This window comes from Zalophus californianus, chromosome 9 (assembly GCF_009762305.2).
Source record: "Zalophus californianus isolate mZalCal1 chromosome 9, mZalCal1.pri.v2, whole genome shotgun sequence".
NCBI lineage: Eukaryota > Metazoa > Chordata > Mammalia > Carnivora > Otariidae > Zalophus > Zalophus californianus.
In genome coordinates, this window is record NC_045603.1 from 61,345,070 (window position 1) to 61,356,824 (window position 11,755).

General features: G+C 51.7%; 1 protein-coding gene across 1 annotated transcript; it reads left to right on the forward strand.

Moving 5' to 3' along the window:
- Positions 1-1,930: 1,930 nt before the first annotated feature.
- Positions 1,931-11,755, forward strand: LOC113921564 (keratin, type II cytoskeletal 73). The gene is given in 17 exon segments (XM_035729201.1): positions 1,931-1,964; positions 1,967-2,028; positions 2,030-2,095; positions 2,097-2,378; positions 3,914-4,128; positions 4,970-5,030; positions 5,634-5,729; positions 6,465-6,629; positions 9,174-9,299; positions 9,694-9,909; positions 10,424-10,428; positions 10,890-10,924; positions 11,504-11,512; positions 11,515-11,541; positions 11,544-11,570; positions 11,573-11,700; positions 11,702-11,755. Coding segments are annotated over 17 exon segments (1,608 nt in total).

Below are 11,755 nucleotides of genomic sequence, written 5' to 3' on the forward strand. Positions count from 1 at the left end.
GGAAACACTGAGTTAGAGCAAAAAATAGGTACACTTTGAGGAGGCTGGCCAAAGAGGAGAGTTGGAATTGAGATGTGACCAGAGACGTTTCCCTGGGGTGCCCCATTATGGCAAGTTCACAAGGAAGAAGGGCCAGGGTGGGAGAAGGGTAGTGAAGGCCATGCTGAATGAGGGCTGGCTGTGCATTAGCACTCATACAACCGCACTGCAGAGTCAGCATTCACAGTGTGACCACTGGCTGTCAGCCCCTAGGGAGTGATCTCAAGGCCTGTGACAGCAGTCTGTAGTTTTGCTGAGCCATGGGTCTGAATCATGTCTACCCTGACACTGGTGTGCTGAAAGGAGTCAATTAGGAGTGATTCTGGCTGGAACACTCTGCATCCTCATCACAACACAGTGTTGTGGGTCTTCACTCATCATGCCTTATGAAGAAATTGCAAAGGGCTAAAACCTTTGTGCCCAGTGAAAAAAAAATGGAAAAGATTGCCAAATGCTATTGCTGGTGGTGAAATTGAGACCATCTAAGAAAATGATTATTCTTAACTAGAAAATAGCTGTTTGTATAAAAAGAACAGGGGAGGTTGAATTTGGCAATTGCTTGGTTTTACAGTAGAGGCATAATACTGGTGTATTATAATACCTAATACAGAACAGGGCTATAATCTCTGGACATAAATAGAAAAAGTGGGATTGGCAAATTTCATTCAAGCACTCTGGAGTGAAAAAATTGCATTTTTGTGAAGGCTATTATATACTGTGTATATATTTGGGATTTGGGAACTGTGAAGTGCTTGGGTCACATACTTTGGTGTTGATAAGGCTCTAATGAAATACAAGTGTCTGTCCTCCCTCCTAGAATTGTGAGCTAGGCTTCTATCTTATTAATTATGACCTCAGAGCCTAGCACACTTCCTGGGGAGAGTCCGCCTTTAGCAGAAGACTATTAAGATGAATGAATGGGTAGGTCAGTGGACAGATGGGCAGACAGATGGACAAATACGGCCTTCATAGCTATGTATGTGGGGTCAGAAAGACCAGCCCAGAGAACCTCAAAGCTGAGGCCTTCGTTTTGTTAGGTGTTTGCATCCTCTGGGATTCAAACAAAAAAAGGGCTCATGAAATGTTTGCTATCCTCAGCTATCTGAGCCTGTTTTCTCATTTGTGGAAATGTGGATTAGCATACTCCTCCCCAGGCTGACTGAGTGGATGAAGCGAGCTTCAGTGTGCAAGGAGATCTTTTAATGCTGTAAAGTGCTGTACTAGTGTCAGCTACCCATGAATGGTGGCAATGCCATTATTTCAAGGTCAAGGGTGAGGTGGGGTGTGAGAGTACAGGAACAAAGAAGTTGGTGTGTGCAGGGCAGCCTGGCTGCATAGGGGAGCAGAAGATCTGCCTGGAAGGGCACAACAGAGGCCCTGGATTCCTGTCTCTAGCAGCCCTGGGAAGCCAGGCCACAGAGTCTTTCCCTAACCACATAAAAGCAGTTCAGCCAAGGTCCCTGATCTGATGCTGGTAGAGTCCTGAGATCTCTCACAGATGAGACTGTCAATTAAAGGTCTTCCTCTGCACCCCTGCAATCCAGCCTCCCCCCTCCCTGAGGAAGGGCAATTGAGGCTGTGACAAACCTCTCCGCCAAGATCTTTCTAGGGACAATTTGGTCAGGCTAATTATCCCATGTTAATTAGATAAGACTCAAATTACATGAGCAGCCTTGCAAGCCCAGCACTTTGGGAGTTTTCAAGTTATTTACCTCGTGTCTCTGATTTTGCTGGGAGAAAATGATTTCTTGCTCCTGGGCAAACTAAACCCACAAATTAGGGCAGTGGCTCCCTCCTGAGCCCTATAAAGGGGGAGCCTGAGATTGTAGGCTGGTGAATTGCATCTCAGCCAAGGGTTAGCATCTTATTCCATCTCTCTGGCCTTTCCAGCATGAGCCGCCAATTCACCTACAAGTCGGGAGCTGCCACCAAGGGGGCTTCAGCGGCTGCTCTGCAGTGTTCTCAGGGGGCAGCTCGTCCTCCTACCGGGGCAGGGGGCAAAGGGTTCAGTGGTGGCTTTGGAAGCCGGAGTCTCTACAGCCTGGGGGGAACCCGGAGGCATCTCCCTCAACATGGCCAGTGGCAGCGGGCGGGCAGGGGGCTATGGGTTTGGTCGAGGCCGGGCCAGTGGCTTTGCTGGCAGCATGTTTGGCAGTGTGGCCCTGGGGCCCGTGTGTCCGTCTGTGTGCCCTCCAGGGGGCATCCACCAGGTCACCATCAACAAGAACCTCCTGGCCCCCCTCAACGTGGAGCTGGACCCGGAGATCCAGAAAGTGCGCACCCAGGAGCGGGAGCAGATCAAGGCGCTGAACAATAAATTTGCCTCCTTCATTGACAAGGTGGGACTTTTTGGAGCAAGCCAAGCATAGAGCCCTTTCCTTCCTCTACCTTCACTGCCCTCAGGGGGCTCCCTGTCTGAAACCAGAGGAAGGCAGGACACTCACTCCCCAGGATGCAGACGCAGTGAGGGACAGAGCAGGGAAGAACTGGACAAAACCTGAAATCAGTGCTGAGGGGTTGGGGGTGTGGGGGGTCAGAGGGGCAGGAGGAGCCAGGGAGTTTGGTTTGGGAAGGTTTCCAGGAGGTCGGGGAAGTGGCCTCAAAGTTGAGAAGTAGGAGAGTAACAGTTTATGAAACTAGGAAGCCGGACAAAGGAGAGCTCCATGGCAGCCTGGAATATCTATAAAGCCATGGAGACCCCAGTTTCTCCTCTCATGGGACCCAGACCAGCTCAGATTCTGGTTGAAAGACAAACTCATAACCTATAATACCACCAATGTATAAGGTGAGGCAGATGGGGATCAGCGATGCACTAGAGCTGTGGTCCTCAAAAGAGCTCCCTGAACCAGCAGCATTAGGATCACCTGGGCACTTGTAGAAATGCACATTCTCAGGCCCCGCCTCATACTGAATTGTAAGCTCTGACAGTGAGACCCAGGAGCCCCCAGGTGATGCTGATACCCACTTGAGTTTGAGAACCTCAAGGAAAAAAAGGGTAGCAGGGCCTTGGGAAATAGAAACTTCCTGAACACAGGGGAGCAGGGGAAGCTCACCGGGGTGACAGTGAGTAGGGTGGCAGCACATGAATAGGAGTTCACTGGATGGAGGTGGGGAAAGGAAGCCTAGGGAGAGGGAGTCATCCCATGTATCATGGTAGACTTGTCCAGAGAATGGGGAGAACTTGGCTTTGCGAGAGAGTCAGGTGAGTGGTAGAGGAGGGGAAGGAAGGGGTGGGCACATTTCGAAGAGCACAGGAGGAATTTGGATTCGATCCCGCCGGTGATGGGGAGCCACCAGAGCACTTTGAGCAAGGGAATGGTATGGTATTTGCAGGCTGCAACTTGAGACTGCTGGATCTTCCCCTGGAGAAATGCTCCGAGATCAGAGAATTGGAACATGAATGCAACAGAGGAAGGCCCAAGACCCCCAGTCAGCTGAGTGCTTGCCTCTGGTGGGGCTGAGAGCTGACATGATGGAGGAGACAGAGAGGAGGCAGAGCATAGGCCAGGCCACCAGGCCCTGAGCAGGGGCGCCCAAGAGTGTGAAGGCCAGAGCAGGCCAGCTTACGTGTCTAAGGACTTGCCTTAAAGAGGTGGCCCGTGCTGCCCGTGGATACTGGTTCAGGCAGATTTAGACAGGTACAGAGGAGACAGGCCTGGCTAGTGGGAAATGAAGATGATGAGGCCCTGCCCGATCTTTGGGGCTGCCTCCAGAAAGAGAACCTCAGTCAGACAAAGGGCCCTGGGTGGGGCAAGGCTGTGAGGGACATTTCCTAAGGGCTGAGGCTTACCCTTTAAGCTAATGTAGCACAGGACCACACTGCCACTGTCCAGGAAAGGAAACCACACAGTCTCTCTATTGATTTGGGTCCCAGGTGCGGTTCCTGGAGCAGCAGAACCAGGTGCTGGAGACCAAGTGGGAGCTGCTGCAGCAGCTGGACCTGAACAACTGCAAGAACAACCTGGAGCCCATCCTCGAGGGCTACATCAGCAACCTGCGGAAGCAGCTGGAGACGCTGTCCGGGGACAGGGTGCGGCTGGACTCGGAGCTGAGGAGCATGCGGGACGTGGTGGAGGACTACAAGAGGAGGTGAGCGGGACCCCACACCTACAGGCTGGCTGGCCTGCCAGCGCTGGGCTTTCCCGGCAGGCCATGGGACACTTGCCTCTGGCCTCAGGGGCACTGAGCTCGGGTGAGAGTGGCCCATCCCGAGTTCCCCTAGCCGGGCAGGATGAGGGCCCTCTCTGGGTGGCCAGGCAGTCCGGACAGTGGAGAGTCAGCCTCTCAGGCAGTGACAGGGCTGTCCTGGCAAGTGGCCACCTCCTTGGCGTGCTCCCTCCTGCTCCCCACTGGAGAGAGCCTCCCAGCAACTAAGCTTGCTCAGTGGGTCCCCAAGTTCCAAGGAACCACCGTCCCCCTGCCTCAACCCATCAGGGCAGGGAGTTGGAGTTTCTCTCATCTCCCTCAGGTCGTGGACATTTGGGCCATGCCCCCTCTTCCTGTCCCAGGGGATAGTTCTGACTTCCTTAAGACTCATGCTTCGAGATGGGGTGAAGTTATTAACAGGGGTGTCAGGCAGCTGGAGTGACACAAAGATCAGGGCTAAAAGGGGAAGCAGCATGTTCCGGTGATTTGGATACTTAACGGAGGAGGAAGAACCTACTTACTCTCCAGGTATTGGGGAAATCCAGACCCCAAATCATCTGGTCCCTTGGCCTGGGGGGGAGTTGCTTGCAAACCCTGTCTATAGCACTGGCTAAGTAGTCCTTGTGAGTTGGACAGATCTGCAAAGATATAGAATAATACCTGCTATATGAGACATAGTGCAGGCACCTCTTTTTCTGCTTTCATGATGAGCCTGCACACACACACACACACACACACACACACACACACACACACCTTGCTCACTGCAACGCTTCCCCTGCAGGTATGAGGAGGAAATTAACAAGCGCACAACTGCCGAGAATGAATTTGTGGTGCTCAAGAAGGTGAGGAGGGGGTGAATATCCCTCAGTCACCCAGACGCTGGAGTGTGGAGGGCAGAGAGGAGACTGAGGTCTGTGCTTCTTGTAGAATGACCCAGAGCTGAAGTGCCCAAGGAAGATGGAGGGATGTACTGCTTGGGACATCTTGGGACACCTTGATGTTTACCTAGAATATATCACCTTGTCCACTTTGTATATTTGGTGTGAGTGGCAGGAGCCCATGTTGTGTCCGCTTTGGCTTGGGAAACAGGACATGCTTTGAGAGGGGCTGCAGGTTTACCTTCCAACTCTGCCCGTCTCTGACAAAGCTATGTGGCTGTCCTGGGCTCCGACTGCTGAATGACCCCCGTGTGGGAGATAGCACTCCCTCCTAAGCCCTCTCTTTGAGAAGTAGAGGCAGTAACAAGATTCCATTTTGGATGGGGTGCAGAGGAGTTCCAGAGGCTCACAGCAAGTCTTGGGTGGAAGTCATGTTCCTGCTCTCTGGGTCTTGACTCCATTCCCTGGGGCAGCTCACGAGTGTTGGTGCTCGGATGCCAGTTCCTGGGAGAGCTCCTGTCTGAGCTTGAAGAATGGCGATGTCAGGGGGTGTCTGGATTCCTTTAGGATGTGGATGCAGCTTACATGAGCAAGGTGGAACTGCAGGCCAAGGTGGATGCCCTGGATGGAGAAATCAAGTTCTTCAAATGCCTGTATGAAGGGGTAAGGCTCCATCCCCTAGTCCTATCCCCAGCTCTGTCTTCTGGAAGGAGAGACATATGAATGAGTAGTTGGTTATTCATTCCTTAGTAACTTTAAGAGCCAGGGGATCTCCAGCATTTGGATGCTGGGGGCCATGTTGATCAAAGGAAGGGTGACATCTATCCTGGTGCGTCCAAATGATGTGTGCCATCAGTCCCAGCCTGGCCTCCAGATGTCCTGGTCTCACTTCCTTCAGGAAGCCATGGGTCCCTTACGGGGTTCCCACTGGTCTTCAGCCAAGGATATTCTCATTTCTGCCTGTCTTCTCCCTGCCACTTGGGTGTCTCCCTGGGTCTTGAGCAGGAATCTCCAGGGACAGAAGTAGGGAGTCTTCCATCCCTTTCTACTGCCTCTGACCATCTGGCTTTCAAGCCGGAACCTGTTGGCTAAGCATATGTGGGCTCCTGTGTCCTTAGTGTCATCTTGTGTGGCGGCCAGGCTGTTTTCCCACTACTACTACTACTTCCTCTACTCCTGTCTCAAGTGACAGACAGCTTGGCTGTTTTCTTCCTGAGCTGCTTCAAACTCATTCAACAGTTTTCAGATGTGGTATTGAAAACATCAGTGGGTGACTTTGGGGAATGAAGCTTGCATCTATTTAGGAGGGCCTAAGGGATCTCCTGCTAGGAAAGGGCCATCACCTTGCATCTTCTTCTGCCCACAAAAGGCATTTCATGTTTCTTTTTTTCCCGTTAGGAGATCGCTCAGATCCAGTCCCACATCAGTGACACGTCTGTCATCCTATCCATGGACAACAACCGGAACCTAGACCTGGACAGCATCATTGCTGAGGTCCGTGCCCAGTATGAGGATATCGCCCTGAAGAGCAAGGCCGAGGCCGAGGCGCTGTACCAGACCAAGGTGGGCTGCACACCTCCCCTGAGCCCATGGCCCACCATGTCCCACACATTTGATGGGAGCACAGAACTGTCCCGGGTGCTGGGGAAAGCCCAAAAGGAGGAGAAGATGAAGCTCTTAGACTGATCCCACTTAGACTGGGGGCAGCCATGGAAGGGACACTTACAGCCAAGTGCAAATGAATGTGGCATAGACAGAGTCCTGGATGCTGAGGAGAAAAAGGTTAGGGGACCAGGTGGGGCAGGTCAGGCTGACTTCCTGGAGGCAGAGGGTTTTGAACTGAGTCTGAGAGGGAGAGAAACATGGGTGGTTAGCATCTCAACTCCCTCATTAATTGCAATAAATTAGGGGGTCTCTTGAGTGTGATCTGAGATCAGGTAATTCCTACCTTTCATTCAAGTCCAACTGCAAGGATAAAGGGGGAGTATGAGTCCCTTAGATCTTAACTCCTTTAATGGGTCATGGGTGGGGAAGTGATTCTTTAGATAATTTGGTTTCTCAGATCAAGATGGCAACTTCCTAATTGTTTCATGCTGTTTATCGGGTTCCTTCTCAGTGGAGAGTCACACACTTGAGGACTTATCTTGTCCCTCCCTTCTGCCTCCTTGCCACCATAGGGACAGAAAGATGTGGCCAGCAGGGGTGAGAGGAAGGAGGCTTTCAAGGCCCAGATAACAACACAAGCCAGGGCTCCTTGATAAAAGTTTAAAACCCAAGTCTCTAGTCCCCACAGCCCTACACGTGATTGCTGCAAGCCAGTGTCAGGGACGGCCATGTGGCCCAGCCACTCTGGATTGTCCGTGGCCAGTGCTTAACCCCAGGTTCCTTCCAGAAGGGTTAGGCAGGTCTGCACAGACATGGTTTTTGGATCATTTGCTGTTTGGGGTTATCCACACCTGCACTTCTCCATCTGGAGGTAAGCACTGATTGACCAGAGTTTCATTAGTGTAGTTCTAACAACAGAATTATGAGGTCTTACTATTATCCCGTTCCCCTTTCAAAGATGAAGAAACCAGGGCTCAGGAGTGTTAGTAACTTGCCAAGATCACTTAGTTGGTAAGTGATGGAGCGGATTTGAATCTAGATCACTGACTGCCAATTCCAGTGTTTAGACAGAAGATCAGGACACGACTCTGGTAAGAAGTGTTTAATAGTGAGGATTTGGGGTGGGCTGGGAGTGGAATGGAGAAGGATGCTCACCTGTTTGCCTCAAAAGGAGACTGCTTGGTGTCAGAACTGGGGAAGTTAGTGCCTCCTTCTCTGTCAGTGTGTAGGGAGAGCCATCCTGCACACACAGCTTTGCAAAGGAGCAGAAAAAAGACTACCAGTCCCGCCCCCCGTGTTTATCGTCCCAAGATTAGCACCAAAGATAAAACACAGGAGCATAGTGAGAATCCACTGCCTTCCAGGGGACCTGGCACCTTTAAGAGGAATCTTGAACCTAGGGCCTTGTTAGGGTCAGATATGACAGCTTGCACCAGGGACAGAGAGAGGCAGTGCACAGCCACATGAGTTCTGAATGTCACACTTTTCCAAGTTCCTCTTAAGACAGATTCTGGGGTAGAACTAAAATATTCTCTTTGACTATTCACTGGATGGCATCAAAGGCAGGAGTGATCCTGAAACTAGCAGATGATCTCAAATTCATGGCTAGCAGTGTTGGGGAATAGCAGAACCTGCCACCACATCACACACACACACACACACACACACACACACACACACACACACACACACACACACACAATGTTCCTCATGCTGGGAAAGACTTCCAGTAGCCTGGAGCCCAGCTGAGCTGTGAAGGAGAGGAAGTCACAGAGAAGACAGGTCCCTGCCATCCAGTCATGCTAAGTCTGATGGGGAAAACACAGAAAGGTGTGCTTGTAATACAGTGTGGTAAGATCTATGGACTGGAGTGCCAGGAGCTATGGAAATAGAAGTACACCCAACTGGAGATCAAGGCAGGCCTCCTGGAGGAAGTGACTCTGCCCTGGCTGAGTTGGAACTAGCTAAGGAAAAAGGTGAAATGGGTGGGGAAGGGTTTACCAGGGGGAGGTAGCGGTTGGTGCAAAGACTCAGAGACTTGAGAGCACAGGGGACGTTTAGGGACATGGAACTGTTTGGCACAGGTGTAGAGACAAGTAGATGAAGGTGAGGCAGTGAAAAAGGAGTCTGGGGAGACTGGTGGATGCCAAACCTCAAAGCACCTTGATGCCATGCTCGTAGTTTGATTTTGACCTTGACTTTGAAGGGCTATGGGTAGAGGAGCATCATAGTCGGAGCTGAGTATTATAAAGTTGGAGCGAGGAGAGTAGAAGGCTTTTGAACAGTTCTTATGGCCAAATCTAACCATCAGTGAGATGACTGTGCTTAAGGCAAACAAATAAATCCAGTGAGCAGATGGTGAGTGGGAGGCTGTTGGTAGGCCTGGTGAGGTTGGGGACCCCCATCCACCTGTCCACACTCTGAATACAAAGGCACAGTCTGCCGGTTTGAACTCAGCCAGGCCCTGAGTCAAGGTCTCTGCTTTGCTCCCTCTTCCCCTAGTTCCAGGAGCTCCAGCTAGTGGCCGGCAGGCATGGAGATGACCTCAAACACACCAAGAACGAGATCTCTGAACTGACTCGGCTTATCCAAAGGCTACGCTCAGAGATTGAGAGTGTGAAGAAGCAGGTAAGGGAGGCTTGGGTGGTCCTGGCTCATTTCCCAAGGGAAGAGTGAACTGCTTATCACATATAACTCCCCTGGGCTCCTCTCTTACTCTTGGTTCTCCATCTCAGAAACCCATTTTCTCAATTGGACCCCCTGGTCTCATCCCCCACACTCACCTCCCATCTAAAGTCTGGAACAATTGGAAGGGTCTTTTCAGAAAGCCAAGCAGCTGAGAATAACAAGCCTCCCTGACCCATGTTGACAGGACTCCTTCACCATGGATGTGGCTTTGCTGTAGGAAGTGGGGCCAGACAGAGGAGGGTCCGACCATAGTGAGCTCATTGGGGTGAGGGGTGAAGGGAGGCCCAGAGGGCCCTAGAGCTCAGGGGGAAAATGCTACCTTCTGACCCTCCAGTGCTCCAACCTGGAGACGGCCATCGCCGATGCTGAGCAGCGGGGCGACTGTGCCCTGAAGGACGCCCGGGCCAAGCTGGACGAGCTGGAGGCTGCCCTGCACCAGGCCAAGGAGGAGCTGGCTCGGATGCTGCGCGAGTACCAGGAGCTCATGAGCACGAAGCTGGCCCTAGACGTGGAGATCGCCACCTACCGCAAGCTGCTGGAGGGCGAGGGAGTGCAGGTGAGTGGTGGGAAGGCTCTTAGAATGTTAGAACTGGAAGAACTTTTGGAATCTTCTGACTCAGTTGTTCAAAGTGTGGGAGAGGTTGCTGGACAGTCTGGAGATACTTTTCAGGTCACAAACAAACATAGCTTTAAACAGCATCTGGTCAGTTAGTGAGACAGCGATATCCTTTACAGTTCTCCTGTGACTTCCCAGACTACGACAGGGAGAAAGTCTCAGTGTGGTGCTGTTGTGTCTTTAACATCGCCCAGGACCCTTGCAAATATCCCTATTAATAAAGAGACAGTAGATCCCAGGTTCAGAGCCTCTGGCAGACAATAATATCTAGCCAAAAATTTTCAAATTGCTTTATTTTCATTATATTTATTTTTATTGCTGCTTTTTTTTTTCTTTTTTTGTCAGGTAGTGTTGGCTATTTACCCTGGTGATATAAAACTTCTTTTTAGGAAAAATGCATTTTTTTGTTATAAAGACATAGCCAATGAAAGTACTAAATATATAACAGTGTGAGTTGTACATGTTCATAGCAACAATCAGACAGGTGTACTTGAAGCACTGGTGTGTGAAAAACCTTGATCGCTTGAGCACCCCTGTATCACTGAGACTCACAGGGGAGAAGTTACTGGTCCTAAAATCAGACAGTTCCTTAATGGCAACCGATGCTAATATTTCCACACTTGTATTTATCCGGTACTAACCTCGCAGGAAGAAGAAATGGATAAAGAGAAACCCAGAGAGGGACCCTGAGGGGTGTTGTTTGTTGGGGGCCCCCGTTTGCAAGTTGGCACATCTCTGAAGTGGGAAGATAGCCTTGGGGGCGAGTGGTACCGAGCCTGCAGTACCCAAGGCCGGCTGGCCGGCTGGAGGGGCTTGTGGAGGCTGGGCTAGGCTGGCTGCTGACTTCAAGCTGTGGTGTGGGGAACTCGGATTCCACGCACTGGAGATTCACCTACACTTTTCTCTCCGTACAGGATGTCTGGAGAATACACCAACTCCGTGAGCATCTGTGAGTATTTCACACCTCTGAGGGTATATTTGTAGTCCATCAGTGGATATGAAGTAAGTGGGTGCCTACCGCCAGGCCCCCATGGAACAGCCTGGCTCTGCCTGGTAGATCACTATGGTCACCATCGCCTTACTTCTGAGACCTCTTCCTCTGTAGCGTTCCTGCTGCCAACTTCCCATCATATTCTGATATTTCACAGGGGCCCCCTTCCCAGAAATCTCACCCATGCTGGGATGAATTCCCAGTCCACCCTCTTCTGTCTCCCTGACGCTGGCTTTCCTGCATGACGGGCCGTGAGCTTCCTGAGTCCATCTCCGCACTGAGAGTGGAGACCTGCACCCAGACCCGCGGCGCAGCACCTGTGCTAATGTTGGCCAGATCCCACAGGATCTGGGCTATTTTTTCTAGAGCTTGAGCTGCTCAGGCATTGAGCATATGTCACTAGAGTCCATAGTTGATGTGAAGTGTTTGCTTAAGAGGGAGACATCTATGCTAGTTGCAGCTGGGAGACTGGAGGGACTTGGGGGTTACCCCTGTCCGGGGACATACACTTATCACTCCTCCCTGCATCCCCCACAGCGGTCATCAGCACACCATGGCGGGGACCACGGGCACCGGGCCAGCTTTGGTTTCAGCGGCGCTGGCACCTAAGTTACCGGCCCAGCTCTGTCTCGGGGGGCTACGGCATGCTGTCGGGGGGCTGTGTCACTGGCAGTGGGAACTGCAGTCCCCGCGGGGGCAAAACCAGGCTGGGGAGTGTAAGTGAGTTCAAGGACCCCCCAGGGGAAGGCCTCCGCTCTGAGCTCCACTGCCAAGAAAACCACAAGATAA